Raw genomic sequence first — 22593 nt, 5'->3', positions numbered from 1 at the left:
TATGCGATGAGGTCGCAAAAGAATGTACCTTCTCATAAATGATTCCTTTATAAAATTATTTTGAATAACTGGCTTTATCTTTATCGTCGAAGGAATAAATTTCATCAATTCAGAATATGTTTTATCAATATTATTTAATTTATATTCTACGAATTTGACTTCTGAACTATCACTGTCAATCTTGTTCTCATAAAATTTATCCTATGAAATTAGATGTTAAGATATATATTAGAGTTACGTGCTAAATATAAATATATGATAACTAACAATCCATAATTTTGGTGATATTCGATATAAAATGTAATTAGAATGATTTTTAGGACATTCGTATAACATTTCCCAGGACATTTTATTCTTACACGAAATATATCTTAAGTGCAATAGTAATGATATAAAATTTATTGTATTACTTTTCTCTATTTAAAAGATAAATAATAATAGAACAAATACAAGAGCATTATAAAATGTATGACATTTTTTAAAAAACAATTAACAAATGATCATCTGAAAAATTCTTAGAAATAAAGATACGTTCTTTTCATCGTGTTATATTAGTATATTTTATTTTATTATATAAATATATTATAGCTTGTGTTAGTGTATGTATATCATAATAAATAAACAAATATATATATATATATATTTGTCCTTCTATTTATCCTACAGGAAAATAAAAGTACTAAACATGGACATAACAAATTGGTTGTTAGTATTGTTTATTTGAAACAATCTTCATATAAAGGATCAGAAATGAGCGTGTATTTACAAATGTGTTATGCAAGTAAAATCCTAGGATTTTATATTTTTATCTAATTCTGGATCGAATCAGAATTTAATATATATTTTATTATTTTCTTCTGTGTAACGAAAATTAAACGTTATCTTGTTATCTTTTTAAATAAAAAGATACGCCTACGTGTTACACTTGAATCTAGTTTAACGCTGCGATCGATAACACCATTAAAATTTCGACGTTAATGTATTTTTCTTTTTTTTTCTTTTCTTTGTTAATCCGTATCCATACAAAGCTACGATTACCGATACAAATATATAGTTAATATGATATCATTCTCACAAAAATCATAGTGCAAATTTTGTTTGCACTATTATTCATTTACGAAGTAAGATTCTTTTCTTTTTTCTAATTCTTCATCTTTAAATAATACGCATACACATATATATATTACTTTGAAAAAAAACAAAATGATAATAATATACATAATACGTATGCGTATATCATCGTATTGAAAAAAAATCTAGTAAAAATTTCATGATTCTTAATACATAACTACAATTGCGTTTTTCTGCGTTCAAATACACATTGTATTATTACTAAAGTGTGTATACTTCATAATTATTCTACCTAAGTGTTACATTATTACTAATATAAGCAAATAATGTTCTATATAATTCAAAATAAAGGAATAGGCTTAATAATAAGACTTCTTCAAAGTTCCATTAAATAACCTTGTATTTTTAAAATTCTGTTGAGTTTGAGAACTTACGTGTTGCTTTAGAGAGTGCACTTATTTATGTTATAAATAAGCATACATAGTCCATGAAGCACAAGAAATGTATACAATAAGAAATAATATTGTATTTGATGATGATATATATATATATATATATATATTATCATAGATAAATATATATATATTTATGATTTAATGTAATATAATATTATTTAGTATAATATAATATATCTAACTTATATAGCTTAAATAATACATACAGGATTGTAAAAAAAAAGGATCCAATATTTTAAAGGCTTATATTACTTATCAAGAAGAGTAAATAGAAGTTTTTGAAAAGTACTATAAGCCCTTAAAACATTTAATCTTTTTTTACTACCCTGTATATTTATAGATATATATATTTAAAAACGAAAAGAAAAAAAATCATTTCATGAACTATGTTTATGCTTAATAAAAACAATTAGTTTAGTCAAACTAGGTTCAAGGTTCAAGCATAATTGACAAAATAGATAGACTTTTCAGTACATAAAAAGAAGAATGGTGAGCACCAATGTAATTGGAGTAGAATACATGGAATTATGCTCTGATATTGCAAATGTATACATTTGGACTTTGTATGCAAAGAGACAGAGACAGATAGAGTAAGAGAGAGATAATATTTTGACTAAAGCTTTGTTTAGAAAATATAAAACCCCAGATTATACCTTACTATCCTACAAGTACAACTTATTTCAAAAGCTGTATACTGCTGATGATATTGAAGTTCTGATATTACTATCTTTGTATTGTTATTACTATTTGTATAATGGAAATGAATCATAAGAATTAAAATTCCAAACGATTGTTCGAAGAAGATTAAATTTTGAAAATATTCTGAGTTAACATAAAGTCTAAACTTCAATATACGCGTGGAATTGAATTTTTTACAATTTTACCAGCACCATGTTTGTCTAGCTGGAAAACATTAATGTTTTGTTAAATGTAATTGTACGAATTAATCGTTCTTACATATGTACAATCCATGGTCACCCTTAAATATAGAAGATTCATGTAAATATTTAATTCGACACAGGGGTTTGTCATTTTTCTCTTCACACATGTTTAAATGATACAAATCTTCATTTGTCAAGTTCAAGTGCAGCATATTGTTCTTCATCTACTTCAGTCATCATTAAATTTCCATCTGGCAGAAGCAACACTACTCTTCTCGTTCCACCTATATAGTAATCAAAATATATAAACATTATAAGTACGTGGATATAAAATGAATCATTTCATTGTCAAGAAAGAATAAAGAAATATTTAATATTACCTGGCGTAGGTTCTTCTGCTTGTACAACTTGAGCCACAACTTGTGCTTGTCCGTCACTATCCTCTTGACTTCCAGTAACATCTGTTGCATTTGTGTTATCCATTATGGACATTACCATTGGATTTTCAGTTGGCTCTGCATCACCTTCTTTTACATAGAATTGTGATGTAAGATTAACTTGGTCGGGTATTAATTGTGCCACTGCTTCAGCAACAGCATGATCCAGCGTTAAAACTGATCCTTCGTCTCCTTGCTGTTCGGTAGTAACATATACACATTGTTGTTCACCATCCGCCCCTCGCGTTACTAATAAAGTTTGTCCATCATCAGCTTGTCCAGTGACTTGATATAGAACACCATCATCACCTGCTATCGTTACTACATTTGATGTGTCTTCAGTTACTTTTCTTTCCTCAGGTATTTTCTCATCTGGTTTATTTACTACATCAGTAGATGTAACTGACATAGTTGTGGTAGATGTTACTGCAGCAGCTGTTGTTACTCCCGTCGTAATGGTAGGCTCACTTACAGATGTTTCTGTTAAAGATGTTGATACGGTTGTGGTTGGTGGTGTTACTGTATTTGTCGTTGAATCATCTAAGCAAGGAAGATCTGGAGCAGTTACAGCTTCATTTGGTAAGTGAATTTGTGCTGGTTCGCTAGTCTGGACAATAGTACCTGTGGTACCACCAGGACTCATTTCTACTCTCATAATACCACCACCTTCTGTGAGGGAATCAAGAGAAGGTAACACTAATTCAGCAGTAGTGGTCGTTGCAATAGTGTCTGTGTTTTCAGCCGAAGTTGTAGCTGTTTTAACATTTGGTAATGTCGTTGAAGGAGTTGGTTCAGTTTCATGCTCATTGGACTGTTCGACTGGTTCACCGTCAGGTCCAATTATACGTCCAGTTAAAGGACACAAAGTAAATGGTCGCGGTGGACTGTCAGGTTCAGCAGTTGTAATTGTTTCAGCCTCGGGTGGAGGAAGTTCTGGTTCTCCTTCGCTACTGCTTTCCTCTGAGCCAACTTCATGAAATTCCATATGAAGTCCATCTCCCTCTGCTAATTTACTTTCTTTAGGTTTGTTTCCTGGAGCAATAACAGTTGGTGATTCAACAGTTTTTGCTTTACCACGTCCAACAGACGCACGATTACTAGCCAATATACCACGTCCACCTGGCTTGATCAAACCTGCTGCCTCCTGCGCTTTTCTCTTTGCCATTAATAATTTTTGTTGTGGCGATATCAGGGACTGCGGTTTACTTAATGCTGATTTAGGTGATGGCTTATTTTGTGCAGGACTATTAGATTTAATAACTTGTTTTCCTTGTGAACTGAGTACCGTGAATTTTGGTTTAACAGGAGGAGTTACTGATGCAGTACTAGGTGAACTAGCTTGAGTATTTACAACTGTTGTACGTTTGTGTAGAACTTGTCGTGTTTGTTGACTTTGTAATTGTCTAGGAGCTGGTGCTCTAACAGGAGTACGAATAGGTGATCCAATACCAAGAACACTAGTTGGGGTAGTTGCACGTAGTGCTGGTCTAGGTAAAAGAGGACGACCATCCGCGCCACGTGTTACTGTAACAGGATTAGGACGTATACCCGCACTAAGTCTTGGTTGTAACGTTATGGGGGCTGGTACTGCAGTTACTACATGTATTTGTTGTAATTGTGATGGGTCTGGTTTAGGTTGTATTTTGATAGGTTCCGATTTTTGTATACCTCCTGCTTTAGATCCAACAGGCTTAGAAACTACTTTCATTTGTGTTACTACCTGACTTCCATCCATTTTCGATACTACTTTAACGGGAGTGATAGAGTTGGATTGACTCGCTGAAATAACTTGTTTTCTTACATTACTGTTATCCCGATTTTGTACCATTAGAACGCCTTGCGTTGTAGATGAACCTTTGACAGCGAGTTTTCCACTCGGAGATGAATCTAATTTTATAATTCCATCCTTCCGTGACATAACATAGACACCAGATGTTAGATTTGGCATTTGTTTGGGATCCACTTTAACAACGCCTTTAGCATTTGCAACTAATACTGGAGATTGATTTGATTTAGTTCCATCTGGTGACTGAAGTCCCAATGAAGTTGCGAGGTCAGTAGTAGAAACAGTCCTGTTAGAACCATTAGATTGCGCGTTTGCACGGTTAAATGCACGTTGTATTACATCACTACGTCCCATCATCTTCTCTTCTTCTGATTCTCCACTCCAATCTTCATCGCTACCAGTATCACCCTTTGCCCTTTTAGCAGCACTGCTTCCAGCCTCTTCTGAATCACTATCAGAATAGTCTATCCTTCTCTTTCCTAATACTGAAATTTAGAAAAATATTTTATAAATATTATTACTGCAACTATAATATGATAAAGGAATATAACGAATATATACAAAACATACGGTCACTTTCTTCATCTTTCATTGAACCACACCACTGCTTCACTTGATCCATTGCTTTAGATTTACTTGAACGCATGGGACGACTAAATATTATAAAAAGAGTTAAATATTGTTTGTATACAAATACTAATGTAATATATTATAGTATATATTCATTAACATACCCTGCTTGAACCACATTGCTTGGACCAGGCTTGCTGGCATCTGCTGATTTAATAACAGCTTTTTGTGCCGCTACCTTTGCTGACAATTTATTACTAGCTTGCTGTTGCGCCGCTTTCATTTCTTTTTGTTTAGCTAGATTCCTTTCAAATTCTTCTAATATGTACTTGCAAGTTGCAACACTTTCTAATGGTTCCCATGAATTGCTTTCGCTATAAATACATGTAACTTTTTCATTAAAAAAAAAGAATCAACAATTTTAATATCAGAAAATAGAAAACGAACTGACTGTGAAAAACCTTCCCATTTGAGTAAGTATTCCGAGCATCTCTTTTTTGGATTAAAACGTTTAGCTAAAATTTTTTCTATAACGTATTCCTCAGTACTCGATTCTCTATCTTCTTCTCCTGCTGCTTTTGATAATTTCACCTATGAAAATAAAAAAAATAATAATAATAATAAAAATATATAACACTTAAATGTAAATCAATATTCATACATACTACAGTCATATTAGTTGATATTACCTTCGGTTTAATAGTTGGTTTCAATCTTGGTTTTTCTTTCTTATCGATTTCACTCTCCATAGATTCGAATCCTTTTTGTAATTTAACTTCGGAAGATTTAACATCTTTCTTAGAATCAGAGGCTTCCTCTGGTTGTCCATTTCTAATGACTTTACGTACTACTATTTGTTTTGTTCCTATAGAAAAGGAAGAAAACTTTGTTCAATTTGTTACATAATCAAAAAAAATATTTAACAAGAAATAAATACCTTCAGCATTAGAATTAGTTTGCCTTGGAACTTCCTGCATCTTTGCATTACTGATTTTAGTAAAAGTTTGAATAGTTTTCCCTGCAGCTATCCACGAATCTCTAATGTGTGTATCCATTTTACACCATTTTTGATAAAGCTTCCATGAATTAGTAGAGTCTCTATCGGTGTTTTCTTGCTGAATTTGTGTATCTTTCCACAAAAGAAAGGCCCAAACTTGTGCTTTTTGTTCATTCTGCGGAGATATTAGAACAAAATTATTAAATTTTTTATTTCTTCCTCTAAAATAATTCATAAAAATGGTTTAGATTATATTTATTGAGATACTAACGTTAGTATTATCACGAAAATGTGATACATGTGAACAAGAACCTTCTTTCGTACGGTGCTCTTGAAATTCTTCGATAAAGTGAAAAACTGAATGGCACTGACCGCATACCAAGATATCTAATCGTCCCATTTCTTCTTGTGCGGCTAATAATAAAAACAATATTTCAATTTACATTCACTAAGCATTGATATAATGAATAAATTTATGTAAGTATTAGATTTATTCTGAATGAATTAATTAATGAAAAGATATAAACAGATTACCTTTTATAGTGGCCGGATTAGTATTGACAGCCGAGGGGCCATCATCCGCTTCCATCTTGTTAAAAATTATGCTTGCTTAGCGTTGTCAGAGAATACAGTTTGCTGCAAATTTAAAAATTGATATATTTAATCATTTATGCTAATAATATTAGAAATATAAACTTATATATGTTTTGCAATGTAAATAATGAAACACAATGAATACTAATTTGACAAAACTATGTAATATTATCTTGGTATAAATTAATTTATTAAGAAAAATAAAAAAGAGGAGTACTGTATACATAACAAAAATAAATACAATATAAATTATAATTTTAATTAAATATATACCACAGCATGGGCAAGATATACGAGAGTCTATAAATCGAGCGCGAAAATATAAATGAGGTTAAAAAATATTTTGTAATAAATTTTATCCTTTTAAAGTGATCGTTTACACACATATATACATACATATATATACATATATTTATTTTTTCTTTCTACGAACAATAACAACGAATCAAATAAATTAAATTAAACAAAAATTAAAATACGAAAAAAATTGTATTTTTAATTTGAAAATTCGCGGGTTAATAAAAAGTAATAAACATTCAATCTGATTCGGTAAATGAAATCGAATATAGAAAATGTAATTCGATTCGTTAGACCGCCAGAGAGCCGCTCCTACGTTTCATATGATCGGCTGTTTTATAAATTCTTCCACGTCAGCCAGTTTTCAACGACAATCTGATTCGGAAGAAGAGGCTTGATAAAATATAAAATGTACCGTAAATACTAATAAATTATGATTTGAAAAAGAAACAAATTCCCGCATAAATGATGAAACTTTAAGATAGACCCTGGCCCAGGTTATTCATTGTAAACGCGGCCAGTCGCGTGGAGTTACCAACGTATGACTTTCGACGTACTCAATATATATATATATATACATGTATATACATATATATATATATACATGTATATACATATATATATATATATATATATATATATATGTATATATATGGATATCTATTCTATCGTTTTTTCTCACTCTCTCTTTTTCTTTAAAAAGGTATAAACATGTAACATGCACACATATACACATAGAGAACATACATTTTCTTTCTCTCTTTTTCTCTCTTTCTCTCTCTCTCTATCTCTTTCTTTCTTTCTTTCTTTCTCCCTTCTTCCTTCGTTCTTGCGTTAACGCACGCGGATCACCCGGTTAAAATGTCTTTGGCCTTATGCAAAGCGACTATTGCGTTAACGCAAATAACTAAAGCGCGTCGTGATATCGCAATTATTTCGAAAAGATGACATTGCTGCCGCCACACGCGACTCTTTTCCTCTTCTTCTTGTCCCTAAGGCGAACGAGCTAACGAACAAGCCGATGCTTGCTTCGTCAAGATGGCTCTTCTCGCTTAATGCTCTTCCCTCCGTGTTAGATTCACTTCCTGTTTTTTCGTTATTACTTTTCGAATGCACTTTGGACACCTCAAAAATTATTACTAACAATCATCTCTCGAACCAATGATGATGACTTACGGCCGATAAACCGTAGAAAAACCCGATTTTCACGATCCAGATAATACTCCTAAACAGCACGAGACGGAATGAAAACAGTGATCGCGTCTTCTGACAGTGGCGCCATGGCGCCCGCTTACCGCCAGACCCAGCGACGAGTATTATTTTGGCGGGAACCTGATATTACTTTTTCCGTCTTTATTAATCATTGTATTATCCTAATTTATTTATTTTTATCATTAAATATAAATTTTTTTTTATATTTTATAACTAAGATCTATGAGATATTATTAATAATGGTAATTAATGGACAAAAAAACTGATGCTAATTGAAGGATTTTTACCGTTTTTAAATTTACCGCCTTTTACATCTGACCTGCTAATATTCCGGATAGAGAGAGAGAGATGAAGCTATATTAATTAATACCAAGTCGATTCTGATGACATTCATTGGTCGTTTACCTCTATCGTATTCACTACTTTGATTTCTTTGAGTACTAATTATTTATTATTAATTTTTATTTTTTTTTATTTATATTACAGTATCAAAGTTTATTTTGTAGTCAAAAGAAATGGCTGACGAGGAAGAAGGAAAGGAGTACAGATGGGAGACTGGTTATGAAAAAACTTGGTATGTTGATATTTGCATGTATATTTTTATTTAATTTGTAATTAACTAAGTGTTAATTATATCAAAATATTGCATGTGCAATTTTATTAATTTAATCTTTATCAATTTTGATATAAAGGGAAGCAATTAAAGAAGATGATGATGGGCTTGTTGAAGCATCCGTTGCAGAAATTATACATAATGCGAAAAGAAAAAGGCAATTGGATAGAAAAGCTGGTGCCAGATTAGGAATGATGAGACATTTGTATATTATTCTTGATACTTCTGAAGCAATGTCCAATCAAGATTTGAAACCAACGCGTTTACTATGTTCCTTGAAGGTATTTCATACTTTATAAATATTAAATCTATGCGTATTGCTATATGACAATCAATTTATAAAATAATCATAAGCTTTTAGAGGACTTTGTGGATGAATTCTTTTATCAGAATCCTATAAGCCAAGTCGGTTTAATTATAACTAAGAATAAAAGAGCTGAGAAGATTAGTGACTTGGCTGGAAATTCAAAGAAACACATTAAGGTTTGTACGTATATATTGTATTATTTCAAGAGAAAACAATGATCTTTATATTGTCTATCATTTTTATAGGAAATAAAAGCTTTGCAGCAAACAGCGTTAGCCGGTGAACCATCATTACAAAATTCTTTAGAATTAGCTATAAAATCGCTTAGGCTGTTACCGTCTCATGCTAGTAAAGAAATAATAATAATAACTGGTTCTCTTACTACGTGTGATCCTGGAGATATTACCGAGACAATACAAGTAAATAAATTTATTTTCTGATTAATATTAGTATATATTTCAAATAGAATAATAATCAGTTTGATTTCAGTCTATGAAATCGGATGGTATAAGGTGTAGCGTGATAGGTTTAGCTGCTGAATTGTACATTTGTAAAAAAATTGCTATTTTAACTGGTGGAGAACATGGTGTTGTTTTAGATGATAAACATTTTAAAGAACAGTTAAATGCGCATATAGATCCACCACCAGCTGCTACTAGATTAGACGCAGCACTCGTGAAAATGGGTTTTCCACATCATGCATTGCAATCTTCTGGTACTGATACTTCGATAGCGGTATGCATGTGGTATGTACAATTTTTATAATGTATATCTACAATTATAAAGGATTGAAAAATCATATTTTTATATGATTAATTTACAGTCACGCAGAAAATTCAGATGGATCTGTCAAATTAACAAGTACAGGTTTTCTTTGCCCTCAATGTCTTAGCAAACATTGCGAACTACCAGTCGAATGTAGAGCATGTGGTCTAACTCTAGTTTCTGCTCCACATTTGGCAAGATCGTATCATTATTTATTTCCAGTTGCACCGTTTAAAGAATTAGATTACGAAGACAAATATACAATGTGCTATGGATGCCAAAAAATATTATCTCAAAAAGATAAAAAGGTATTAACTAAAATCATTAATGAATAGACACTAAAATTTCTTATTTTATTATTATTTATAATATATATATAAATTATTATTTTAGATTTACATTTGCGAAAAATGTTCCAGAATATTTTGTATAGATTGTGAAATATTTATTCACGAATCATTGCACACGTGTCCGGGTTGTGCAACGAATCAAACTACATATCAAAAATTTACTGAAAAATAAATTTATATTAAATAATTCGTGGAATTTTTTTTTCCTTGTCAATTTAGATCTACGAACATAAGGTTTACCCGATTAAACTAATATCACACATTTTATCATCATTTTTGTAAGTATTCAATAAATGAAGAAGAATATTTTATTATCTAATCAATGATAATCTAACTCTTCTAAAATATCGTATATATAGGATGATCCAAATAACATGTTGTGCTGTTTGCTCAGAAATTAATGAAGATATCAACTTCATTCTTGATGTTATCAAAAAAATTGAAATAATTTTTAATCAGTTCGACAGCCAAGAAAATGTGTTGCACAGCACATTAAATTAAAAATATTAATCAACCTTTTGTATAATTTAATTATTACAAAAAGTTAAAATTGATATCTTTATTAGTTAATGAGAAATAGTTTTGTAAAATTTAATTTGAAATAAGCTTTATATATATACATATATATATATATATATGTACATATTAGGAAATTTTCAAATGTATACAACGTATATAATTTTCGTTTGAACAGAAACGTCCTTCTTCTCAATCACAGTTGGAAGAGGAGGCAATTCAAGTTTATTAGCATCTAGACAGGTGGGAGAAGGAGAGAGTCATAATATTACTGTACTTATTAGTTCACAGTCGTCCTCTGGTGTGACCGGTTCGGGCGGGATCGACCTAGTCTCGCGATTTTATTAAATGTCAGCTATCTACTACGTACGCGCGATTCTATCTTGATTTAATTTTTCTACATATGAAATATTGTCTGACCACATTGTTTCATTATTTAAAAGGCATCCTCAAAATTAGGTGAGTTAAATATATTTAATATTTATATCGTATATCATTCTCCTTTTCGTAAATCATCCAATAACATTTAATAATATTTAAGTTTAAAGTATTATTTTTAAATTTGTAAAATTATTCTTTGCTCCTTTTTTTTCTATTACATATATATTTGCATACATGTGATATATGAGTACATCAATATTAATTTCTACCTGTGTTACTGTTTAAAAAGTCTGTCTTGCACGTGATAAAAAGATGTATCTTTCAAAATTAATATAAAAGACACACATAAGTCATAATTATCATGACATGTAAGACATTCATGTAAACATGATGCAAAGAGAATTAATTTCAATAAATTCAAAGTATTAAATGATTATATTTAAAATTTAGATAATATCTTATACAAAAAAAAAAAGAAAAAGCAAATTTTATATAAAAGATATAGGAGAATAACAATATAAATTTATTTAATTATTTAAAAAATATATATATAATTGCATATAGTTAATAAATTAATTGAAAAGTTTAATAAATATCAGGTATCGAGATATTAAAACTGATATGAATATTAAGATCGGTGGCTTTCTCTTTTACTGGAGATAAGAATTATCTTCTTATTGTTGATACATTTTATTTCAATTGGCATATCTCATATCCATAAAACTTGTATGGATTATTTCAATTGCATCGTTAAAATTGTATTATAACAAATAAACAAAATTCCATTCAAGTTAAAAAATAAGATTAAATAAAATAAACGAAACAGATATTCAATAACGAATATTCATTAATTTTCTTTTTATTTAACATTTAACTTCTTTATGATAAATCAGAAACTTTCAATGGATATATAAAATTAGTTCATTGGCGAATTCATTAAATGTACATTCTCTTTCGTCGAGGTCACTCCTTTTCCAATTACATTACTTGTTTGTATCTTAAATTACTTGTAAGAATTCTTTTTAAAGAAACAGTATGTAACAAGAGACGCTTCTTTTTTATTATAAATTCTTTATGTTTTCCGTTTATCTTATATCATGAAATATATGTATATATATATATACATATATTTCATGACAGTTCGTCAATTGATTGCAAATTAATTTAGTGAAAGTAGGAGAATAGTTTGTTGACCCTATTTGTAGATCCAATCGTTCCCATGCCATTATATGATCATTCTTATTCGAATAGAAAATATTTTTTCTTATTATTAAAAATTCTAATTGTATTTGCTTGATAAATAAATAATGTCGAAATTTTGTAGTGACTTATTCTGTGTTAAACATAAATAATTATTTTTTACAAACATTTAGTATTTTTTATCTACATAAGTAGTAAAAATATTTTTTACTCCGTATTCCGACATTATTATTTGTTATCTAATACTTAATATATATATATAAATTCATCTTTGTTTTTTAATTGCATTGAATGGATTCGTAACAATGTAAAAAAAGAGATGACACAACTACAAGTTTTACATTTATAGTGCATGAAAAATATCGTTGGAAAAAGATTTTTAAGTTATTTAAAATTTCAATTTTACATGCATAATTGCAGAATGACTAATACAAATATGTTATCTTTAGTAAATAAGGAAAGGGAACTTTTATTTCTAATGATTCGGCTTAACATCACTTACTTTAACTATTATATAACATGCAAATGACATTTTTGTTAGACTGTTCATTTCGAATGAATACGTTCCTAAGCGTAATCATATGCGAACTTAGTATAACGATCTCTATTGCGCAAATTTAGTTACGAGCACCGACTGTTAATACTTTGGAAACAGTTTGGATTATTTGTATAAGGATAAAAAGCCATTTTACCTTGAATATTTTTATCAAGGAAATTTCTCAATGAGCATTTCATTTATATATATAAATATATACGTATTAGCCGTGATTAAATCTCTAAGATTTGTTAAAACTATAAATATTAATGATTTAGCTCGATCATTTGACTAAATGAAAATAAAATTGTAAAATTACTAAGGAAATTTTTATGACCAACAGATAGTTGACCTCGAGAATCATTTTTATCTAAGAAAGATCCTTGAATTTTAATTGTGCATAGTTATATACGTTATTAGTGTTATCTTAAAGATCATTTTCCACTGTATTATTTACATTATTTATAATTATTTAGTAACAACAGACATGAAAAATTTGAATATTTTACGAGGAAGTTTTATACACGCACAGTTTGTACAGTTATAAGAAAAGGAGAAAATAACAATCGTTATGGCGAGTCGTTTGTGGAAAACATTATCACGTAAACGTGTTGACGATGATCAAGAAGGTAAAGGTGAGCTGGCAAGAGTCCTTAATATCTTTGATTTAACTGCCCTTGGAGTCGGGGCTACCCTTGGTTTAGGCGTATATGTCCTTGCCGGAAGTGTTGCCAAAGAAACGGCCGGACCAGCCGTTTGTATTTCTTTTCTTATTGCTGCCATTGCTTCTGCCTTTGCTGGTAATTTTTTTATACAATTATATTGAGTTCGACAATATAACTCATTTTTGAAATTTTTAATATATAAAATATTAGTGTTGTTTATCTAGAACTATTCTAGTACATTTATTATATTAAAAATCCCGACAATACTTATCAGTTATTTCTTTTCTTTTTAAGTTGATTTATTTAAGTATTCCCATTAAAATATTGCATCCTGTAGGAATGTGTTATGCAGAATTTGCCTCAAGAGTACCAAAAGCAGGATCAGCTTATGTTTACAGTTATGTAACAGTTGGCGAATTTATAGCATTTGTCATAGGATGGAATTTAATATTGGAATATGTTATAGGTATGTCTATAGTTTAGATCTGAATTATCCTGTACTGTTATTACTTTCTTATAAGATAATTATTTCTTTTTCTATATAGGTACAGCGAGCGTTGCTCGAGGTCTTAGTAATTATATCGATGCTTTAATAGGAAATGTTATGGGGAAAACATTGCATTCAATTATGCCAATAAATATATCTTTTTTATCAGAATATCCTGATTTCTTTGCATTTGGCATGGTCATGTTACTCGTTCTTTTACTTAGCATAGGAGTTAAGGAATCATCTTTTTTGAATAATATATTCACTATTATCAATATCGTTACGATTATCATCGTTATAGTAGCGGGTGCTATTAAAGGTAAACAAATTGATTATGAGATTAGATTAAATTCTTGATATATTATATTAATCTTTTGCCAAATTTTTAGCTGATCCTAAAAATTGGAATATTTCGGTAGAAGATATTCCCAGAAATGTAACCCACGGTGGTAGTGGAGGTTTTATGCCATTTGGAATAAGTGGTGTAATGGCAGGTGCAGCTAAATGTTTTTATGGTTTTGTGGGTTTCGATGCTGTTGCAACGACAGGCGAAGAGGCAAAGAAACCACAACGTGATATACCCTTAGCCATTGTTTTATCTCTCGCTATTATTTTGACTGCATATTTCAGTATTTCTACAGTACTGACCATGATGTGGCCATATTATGATCAGGTATAATGTTTTACACTGACTGCAAACAAACTTATGTGTAAGTTAGGTGATTTATTTGCAATATAATTTGCAAATTTTCTATTCCCTTAATGTAACATTTATAATAATGTTGAATTAGAATGCAGACGCACCATTCCCTTATGTTTTTCAACAAATTGGGTGGCCGGTCATTCAATGGATCGTTAATATTGGAGCTATTTTTGCATTATGTACGAGTCTACTAGGTGCTATGTTTCCCTTACCACGTGTATTATATGCTATGGCAAGTGATGGAATCATATTTATGTGGCTTTCTAAAGTACATTCCAAGACCATGACACCTATTTTGGGTACAGTACTTTCTGGACTACTTGCTGGTTAGTAAATATATATAATATGATATAATTAAATCATATTCATATCATTATTCCAATTTACTTTGTATCACTTCAGGAATCATGACTCTTCTTTTTAATCTTCAACAATTAATCGATATGATGTCTATTGGAACACTACTAGCATATACAGTGGTAGCAATATCAGTATTAATACTAAGGTTTGTTAATCTTTCTTTTGTGAACCTAAAAAAAGAAAATACTTAATATAATTCAATCAAATATTTGTAGGTATCAAAAAGATGATGTACCTGAAGTAACAATGAACGATTATAAATTTACAGCATTAAATATATTCAAGCAAACATTTAATTTAAATAATCATAAAGAACCATCGCATATTTCTAACGTAGTTTCCAAATGTAGCATAGCTAGTTTTAGTAAGTGTAGTTACAAACTTGTTTATAAATATGTTAACAATATTTTAACAGATTTTAATTAAAATCTTCTTTTAGGTCTCATCGTATTTATACTCATTCTTATATTAAACAACACTGAATTTAATATGACAGACGACAACGTGATAGTATTTGTAATAATGATAATACTTATATTTATAATAATATTAAATGTAGCATCCATTGGTAGACAACCTGTTCAACAAATCGAACTATCTTTCAAGGTATAATATAACACGTAGTGTATATTTTTTTTAAATTGTTAAATTGTATTATTTAAATAACATATCTTTTCTTTTATTTCTTTTTAACTCAGGTTCCATTAGTCCCATTAATACCATGCTGTAGCATTTTTATAAATCTTTATTTGATGTTACAACTAGACATGTTTACATGGATTAGATTTATCGTGTGGATGTTGATCGGTAAGTTATTTGAATAAAAAAAATATATATTATATGTATGTGTGTATTAAATTTAAGAAAATTATATATATTTATATATGTATTTCTAATATTATTTATATTTATAGGTTTTATTATTTATTTGTTTTACGGAATTTCTCACAGTGTTCAAGGAAAAAAAAATAAAATAGAGGATAAAATAATGAAACAAAAAAATGCAGATCACAGTAGAATCGTAACGAAATTTTAAATCTACAATAACATTATATAATAAATATAAGTTCACAGCAACGTAAAATCACAAAATAAGATTTTAAAAAAACTCGTTTACATAATTATTTCAATTATCATATTTTATATAAAATAATTAAGATTATTGTGATATATTTCTATTGTGGCATTAATTTATATAAAAAATATATGCGTTTTCACACAAAAATTGTGATGAAGTAAGTGATATTGATATTACATTTTAAAAAACTCAAAAAATTTATATTATTAATTATATTCTGTCCTAACAATTTTCCAATTGCAAAATCGGATCTCCTCTTTCTTTTTTAATTCTCTAAAATCAACAGTTCGTAAAAACAAAATAATTATAACATAAGCAAGTACACATTGGCTTTAAAACTTAAAACAATATTTAAATAAGTACTGTAATTCTAAATTTGTCACACATCGTTGCATAAAAACAAATCGATTTGTTCATACTTAAATATAAATATGATTATCAATAATATATATATATAAAAGTTTTGGTATATTTTATTTTATATATATATATGATTATAACTAATCATTATTACGCAAATACTTACAATTGAAATTGAATTAAAAATATAATACTTTCCTGTACTATGGAATGTAACATATATGAAAAACTTTCATACCGTTTGTCATTTACATTATGTATATATAAGTACATATATATACATACACATAATGAAAAGATATATTGAAAATGAATTTCATTGTACCTGTTATATTACGAATTATTTTAATAAGCAATTAATTCCTTCTATTAATTAAACCTCCAGCGCTTAAATGTTGCCAATTCGCCTGTCAAGATTTTTATTGATATCATATTGGAATATATAAAAATCTTGTGATATAAGAATTTGTCAAGACTTACCCCAATACCGGTTGCCCAACCTGTTCCAGCTGGATTTTCATTAGTTACGCCAATTCTTCGACATATTATACCAGCTCCGGAAACAGCCCAAACTTGTCCATCTTCTTTGGCTACAGAAATATGTCTAAATCCTTGCTTCGAATTTATAACGGAGATATCTATAAATATATGGATTCATTTTATATATAAATGTTTGCATTGAATAAAAATATTTGTACAATATTTGTACCTATGTGAATAGGATCATTTGGCATTGCTGGTAACGTTTGCCAATGACTTCCCTCTGGAAAAACGTCAGCTTGTATATCACGACGAATAGATAATCTACCTGTTGTGTCTAAAACCCATACGACATTATTTCCAACGGAGATTTGTTTCAATTGTGCTCCTGACGGTGGTTCAACATTTTGCCATTGTAGACCTAATTTATAAAAATTTTATTTTAATAATTATTCTATATACATAAATTCATATATTACTGTACCTGTAGGTTTTGCTTGTGTAACACCAAATCTCCAGTAAGAAGAACCATTTATTCCAACTGCCCATACTTGCCCATTTGGTCCACAAGAAATACCAATTAATGGTTGATCGCTTGGTATATGTTCCCATGATACACCCTATGTTAAAAGAAATATTATATAAATTTTTTAAACAATTTATTACTATTTATTTAAATATTTTTACCATTGGACAAGATTCAGATACACCTCGTCTGAATAAGGCTTCGCCATTAGATGCAACTGCCCAAACGTGTATAAGAGAATCTTCACCGGGTTTACTAGATGTCTACAAAGTATCAGAAAAATTAATATAATCATATAAGATAAGATTAATATTTTCATTGCATAATTCATACATATAAAGATACGTCGACTAGTTTTGTATTTCCTAGCTCTTGCCAAGGACCACTGGTAGTAAGTTGACATCTTCTAAACCATCTTCTTCTTCGTACGTAATCAGTAAATTGTTTTTTCCCATGATACTGGGATGGAAAATCCGTGGCATATTGCCATCCATCTCTGTCAACACCTCCAGGGGTATGAAAATCAACAATCCAATCTGATACCTTTGATTAAAATAATTACATTATTATTTCTTTTTATAGATAAATATAATTATTAATAATTGTTAATTTACCCATTGCCAGTGCATTGATAATAATTTAGTATGTTCTCGAGTACGTTTATGACGACCTGTTACATCGCTCCACATATAACGATCCGTTGGAAGACCATGAGAAGTATATCCAGTTACTGGATTCCACCTTTGATTTTCATAAACAAAATAATTGTGTGTATCTACCATTGTATTTATTCCAGTATTGCAACTTCCTAATCCTTTTAAAAAAGTTCCCCCCCAACCATTAGTGTATACCCAGGCAGTATTATCGTATCCTATGCCCCATGTGACACCGACAGAACAGGTTTCTACTTTTTTCAGATGTCCACCTATTTGTCTCCAGAATATTGTTATTGGTTCGATTATAATTGACATTGATTTATATAGAACACTGCATAGCGTCATTAATCCTTTAATTCTTAGATGCGTTATATTTTGCGGTGATATTCTGTGGCTATAAAATGTATATTCTGAATCATTGATAAAAATTCTATATCCGCGTTCTTCGCAAACAATATTTAGTATAAAATCGGACCCTGGTTTTAATGGGCTACCTCCATTTCTTTCCTCATCACCCCATTGTCCACTCTGATAAGTATTTCTTACTATTACATTTTCTTTGAGTCGTGGGTTAAAATGCAGTGCTACATCATGGCAATCTGTTATATTTTTTTGTTTCAAAGATGTCGTAGTATAACATACTAGATTAAATGAAAGTCTATCGGCATCATCGTGGATACATACTGTTATTTTCAATGAACTGCCATATCCAAAACTATTTTGTAAAATACTTTCAAATGGTAAATCTTTACCAGCTGCATCTAATTCTTGTACATAACCGTCTCCAGAAAATTGATTTTCCTCTGCTATAGTAGGATCATATACATAAACGTCTCCTAATGCGGTGGTGACCCAAATAGAATTAGGACCTGGCTTCCCATAAATATTATTAGTTTGGCAAGAAACAGAAGTCAAATGTGCCAGCCAATCTTCCATATCAGTGTCACTTGCAAATTGTAATGTAAGAATTTTAGAGCGCATTAATTTAGGAGTATGAATCGTTATACGCGGATTGCCTGGTTCACTACAGCAAATAACGCAAGTTATCTCAGATATTGGGAATTGCATAAAAATCGTAGCACCATCGGAATTTAAAATTGTTAAAGTACCAGAGTCTAATGATCCAGTATCACTACTTATCCATTCTAATTCAATAATACAATCTTCATAGGCATTACTACCTTTTATTTTACACCTTGCATCACCATTTTTAACCCAGGATGACTTTTCGATGGCTTTTTCATATTTTGACAAATCTAAATCTATTCCTTTCAATCTATTTTTTAATTCCTCTAGGATGTGTATCCTCCATGGTTCAGCAATTTCTCCATGCGTTACACCATTGGTATCTGAAATCCATTTAGGAGGATTTGATGGATCCATGTAACATGCACCAGCTTCTACTTTGTACCATAATGCATCACATTCGGCCCAATAAACTATTGCTGCGCTTTCATCCTCTCCATATACACCAGAATCGCCAGTTAAATCAGGATCAAAAATACTCCCATCTGTTTCAGGATGTGCTTCAATACCAACCATAGAGCCAACAGAATGTACAGGACTCCATGCAGCTGGATTCACTTTAACCGTACTACTCATGCCTTTACCAGAGACAACTATAGATTCTCCAGTTTTAGTTAATGATTCGTTTGATATTGTTATGTTCGCAACATTTGTTTCCATTAACTCACTCATATCTAAAGAGTTTGCAGATCGTTTTTTATCTTCTGTAGCATATATATCTTGGCAAGATGTTTGAGCATTTTTGTTAACATCGTTAGTACGTTGCCATAACTTCAAAGACGTTGGTGTTGGTGCTGATCGCGATTGTTCCTCCCATTCTCTAACCAATGCGGTTCCTTCACTAGTACTATGAGGTCGATTCAAAGAGCTCCAACTTTGATGGCGTTGTTGTTGCGGTGTACCACACATACTATGTCTATTACTCGAAGATAAGCTTGCATTGCTACTTGCTCTACTTAATTGAAGAGGAGCATTTATTAATCTCCATTTTTTTCCTGTTAATTCCGATCGTGTTATACCCATACGATAATAAAGACATCTGTCCTCGTAACCAATAGCCCAAACCTGATCGTTTGGAGCAACAGATACCAATGCCATTTTACTTAACATTTCAACCCATCCAGTTCCTGCTGCTAATTGTTCACAAACGCCACTCATCTCACCCTTAATACCTTTCCTAAACCAGACACTACCATCGTGCGTAACTGCCCATACAGCATCTGTACCTACGCTAACTTGTATTAATCTTAAATCTTTCTGTGGTGGTTCTACTTCAGTCCAATCATCACCCATTGGATTTTCTCTAGTAACCCCCGTTCGAATGATGGCTTTTCCAGCTAATAGAATTGCCCAAACTAGACCTGTTACTCCTACACTTATTTGACAGACCTCGTATCCATTATTTAATTTAATGGAACTCCATCTTTGGCCTTCGGGGCAAGTTGTACTTGTTCCTACACGAAACATCACCTATAAAAAATATAGACAAATGATATTCCATTAAATATTTTTATAATTAGAAATCTAAATAATATACCCTTCCATGAGCTGTTACTGCCCAGACTACTAAACCACCAGGATTACCACCAGGCATTTGGTTACCCCCAACAGCTACATCGATAAATGGTTCCTAAGTATAAAAAAAAATCAAATCTACATAAATGTGTTTATAAATTAATGATTGAGGATATATTATAAAAATCATTACTTTGGTTGGATCTTTGTGAAGCGGTGCAATTGCACACCAAGAGTTCATAGCACTGTATCTTCTATATCGGACCCATTTGCGCCTTCTGACACAAGATTTCCATTGTTTTTTTGCTGAATATGTTGCTGGAAAATCAACTGCATATGTCCAGCCCTACCAAAACATCAGATTCTCTGTGATCATAACACTTTTGTCTTGTTCTGGACGATTGATAAAAAATCTACACGTAAATAAAAATTTGTAAGATATAATCATAATAAAAAAAAAAAAGAAAATCAATATTAATGGTAACCGATCCTTTACCCAGTTAAAATAATAATTAAATTAATTGAATGTATATATAATAATGAAAAATATAGATGAACTATATAATCGGAAGAATAATAAATGAAATATATAAAATAAAAATATATTTAAACACAAAAAAGAATGATATTTTAGTACCTTTTAACAATATTAGTTATTTATAAATTTGTCATTTGTTAATTTGTATAACGTGTAGATATATTTACATCATGATCTAATGGTTGACCATCCAGCGTTGTCTCTACGTGCCAATCACCTTCCCATTGCCAAGCCATAGATGGAAGTTTAACTTTATCTCGACTACGGTCGACAGTACCATCTTGATTAGAAAAATTATATCTATCTGTAGGTAATAATCGTCCACTAAATCCTTCTAATGGAAGCCAGCGCTGTAATTGTTAATTAAAGATAATAAGAAAAAAAACTAAGATTTATATTTGAATAGATATAAAAAAAGAGTTCTTTTACAATATACCTCGTTCTCATAAGTTTCTTCCTTAATTCTAATAGGTATATCTAAGCCATGTACGTGAACATAAACTTGACGATCACCACCAATCGCCCACATAAAATGAGGCACTGCAGAAAGTTGTTTAAATTCAAGTCCCAAGTACATAAATTCACGCCACATAGTCCCAGATGTCGATAAGCCAAATACGCGTCCCTCATTATTTATAGCATATAAATAAGAACTAGGCATCGTAATAGTTGTATTACAGACTTAAGAGAATATTTAATTGTAAGATTTTCTGCAATTAAATTCATATATGATTTATTGATCACATCAATATGAGAATAATACAAATCAGTAGCAAAAGATTACATACCAATAATTTGTAGAATATTATGATGAATTATAGCTTTAATTCCATCATAATTTTTGCTTCTTAAAAATTTCGTTATGTACACAATAACTTTTTAACAATATAAATACGAGATCGGTCTTTTATAATTAAAAATATATTTTATTTTATATCGTCAAGAAGTAAAAAACTATACGTTGTGGAAAAAAGATAATAATCTATCCGATAAATATAGATTATATATTTATATATTTTCTTTTTTATTAGACTGTCTTTACGATAATGTATCTGTTTATAAAAAAAAAATTCATACGATCAAAGTAAAAGATCAGATTTTTGTGTTAAATAACGGAAAAAGCATTTCATAGTAATAATTATACATACATAATTATATATATATATATATATATGTATATATATATAATTAAAATGTTACATCAAATTCAGCACAACATGATCACAATCTTA

General features: G+C 30.1%; 4 protein-coding genes across 6 annotated transcripts; 2 read left to right on the top strand and 2 right to left on the bottom strand.

Annotated features, from left to right (window-relative positions):
- Positions 1-1990: 1990 nt before the first annotated feature.
- Positions 1991-8390, bottom strand: LOC122524078 (flocculation protein FLO11). Its single transcript, XM_043646149.1, has 10 exons — positions 7836-8390; positions 6732-6833; positions 6469-6611; positions 6138-6372; positions 5890-6065; positions 5652-5791; positions 5365-5574; positions 5201-5283; positions 2788-5115; positions 1991-2691 (listed from the first exon to the last, which is right to left on the bottom strand). The coding sequence occupies exons 2-10, from the start codon at positions 6784-6786 to the stop codon at positions 2594-2596; spliced, it is 3468 nt and encodes a 1155-aa protein (XP_043502084.1). The 5' UTR covers positions 6787-6833; positions 7836-8390; the 3' UTR covers positions 1991-2593.
- Positions 8391-8648: 258 nt separating this feature from the next.
- On the top strand, positions 8649-10522 carry LOC122524130 (general transcription factor IIH subunit 2). 2 transcript variants are annotated; one of them, XM_043646227.1, is made up of 8 exons: positions 8653-8737; positions 8807-8874; positions 8993-9194; positions 9268-9396; positions 9466-9639; positions 9710-9966; positions 10044-10293; positions 10379-10522. In XM_043646227.1, exons 2-8 carry the CDS (start codon positions 8816-8818, stop codon positions 10505-10507), a joined length of 1200 nt encoding a protein of 399 aa, XP_043502162.1. In that variant the 5' UTR covers positions 8653-8737; positions 8807-8815; the 3' UTR covers positions 10508-10522. The 2 variants fall into 2 exon arrangements, with proteins under 2 accessions (XP_043502161.1, XP_043502162.1); XM_043646226.1 differs by having other exon boundaries at positions 8649-8874.
- A 2-nt stretch (positions 10523-10524) lies between these two features.
- LOC122524129 (cationic amino acid transporter 3) lies at positions 10525-16505 on the top strand. Of its 2 annotated transcripts, none has more exons than XM_043646225.1 (12): positions 10525-10613; positions 11136-11310; positions 13500-13767; positions 13970-14098; positions 14178-14438; positions 14509-14792; positions 14911-15148; positions 15225-15327; positions 15398-15546; positions 15622-15788; positions 15881-15989; positions 16097-16505. In XM_043646225.1, exons 3-12 carry the CDS (start codon positions 13539-13541, stop codon positions 16216-16218), a joined length of 1791 nt encoding a protein of 596 aa, XP_043502160.1. In that variant the 5' UTR covers positions 10525-10613; positions 11136-11310; positions 13500-13538; the 3' UTR covers positions 16219-16505. The 2 variants fall into 2 exon arrangements, with proteins under 2 accessions (XP_043502160.1, XP_043502159.1); XM_043646224.1 differs by having other exon boundaries at positions 10526-10613; positions 11030-11310.
- A 443-nt stretch (positions 16506-16948) lies between these two features.
- On the bottom strand, positions 16949-22454 carry LOC122524128 (tectonin beta-propeller repeat-containing protein). Its single transcript, XM_043646223.1, has 12 exons — positions 22150-22454; positions 21798-22071; positions 21529-21711; positions 21017-21169; positions 20846-20938; positions 18241-20778; positions 17960-18169; positions 17788-17889; positions 17585-17720; positions 17330-17521; positions 17101-17258; positions 16949-17027 (listed from the first exon to the last, which is right to left on the bottom strand). Exons 2-12 carry the CDS (start codon positions 22020-22022, stop codon positions 16977-16979), a joined length of 4041 nt encoding a protein of 1346 aa, XP_043502158.1. The 5' UTR covers positions 22023-22071; positions 22150-22454; the 3' UTR covers positions 16949-16976.
- Positions 22455-22593: the final 139 nt, after the last annotated feature.

Source organism: Polistes fuscatus, unplaced genomic scaffold (genome assembly GCF_010416935.1).
Source record: "Polistes fuscatus isolate 324 unplaced genomic scaffold, CU_Pfus_HIC Scaffold7, whole genome shotgun sequence".
In the NCBI taxonomy this organism is placed as follows: Eukaryota; Metazoa; Arthropoda; class Insecta; order Hymenoptera; family Vespidae; genus Polistes; species Polistes fuscatus.
Note: the sequence above shows the minus strand (reverse complement) of the source record. Positions and strands in the feature narration are given on the sequence as shown.

Coding starts and splice junctions, on each gene's coding strand:
- LOC122524130 (XM_043646226.1), top strand. CDS start 8,816: ATGGCTGACGAGGAAGAAGGAAAGGAGTACAGATGGGAGACTGGTTAT. Junction 8,875..8,992: donor ACTGGTTATGAAAAAACTTG/GTATGTTGATAT, acceptor TTTGATATAAAG/GGAAGCAATTAAAGAAGATG. Junction 9,397..9,465: donor ATTCAAAGAAACACATTAAG/GTTTGTACGTAT, acceptor TCATTTTTATAG/GAAATAAAAGCTTTGCAGCA.
- LOC122524078 (XM_043646149.1), bottom strand. CDS start 6,786: ATGGAAGCGGATGATGGCCCCTCGGCTGTCAATACTAATCCGGCCACT. Junction 6,373..6,468: donor ATTTTCGTGATAATACTAAC/GTTAGTATCTCA, acceptor ATATCTCCGCAG/AATGAACAAAAAGCACAAGT. Junction 5,116..5,200: donor GAAAGATGAAGAAAGTGACC/GTATGTTTTGTA, acceptor TCTAAATTTCAG/TATTAGGAAAGAGAAGGATA.
- LOC122524128 (XM_043646223.1), bottom strand. CDS start 22,022: ATGCCTAGTTCTTATTTATATGCTATAAATAATGAGGGACGCGTATTT. Junction 20,779..20,845: donor CAGTAACAGCTCATGGAAGG/GTATATTATTTA, acceptor TATTTTTTATAG/GTGATGTTTCGTGTAGGAAC. Junction 17,259..17,329: donor AAATGATCCTATTCACATAG/GTACAAATATTG, acceptor ATATATTTATAG/ATATCTCCGTTATAAATTCG.
- LOC122524129 (XM_043646225.1), top strand. CDS start 13,539: ATGGCGAGTCGTTTGTGGAAAACATTATCACGTAAACGTGTTGACGAT. Junction 15,149..15,224: donor ACTTTCTGGACTACTTGCTG/GTTAGTAAATAT, acceptor GTATCACTTCAG/GAATCATGACTCTTCTTTTT. Junction 15,328..15,397: donor ATATCAGTATTAATACTAAG/GTTTGTTAATCT, acceptor AAATATTTGTAG/GTATCAAAAAGATGATGTAC.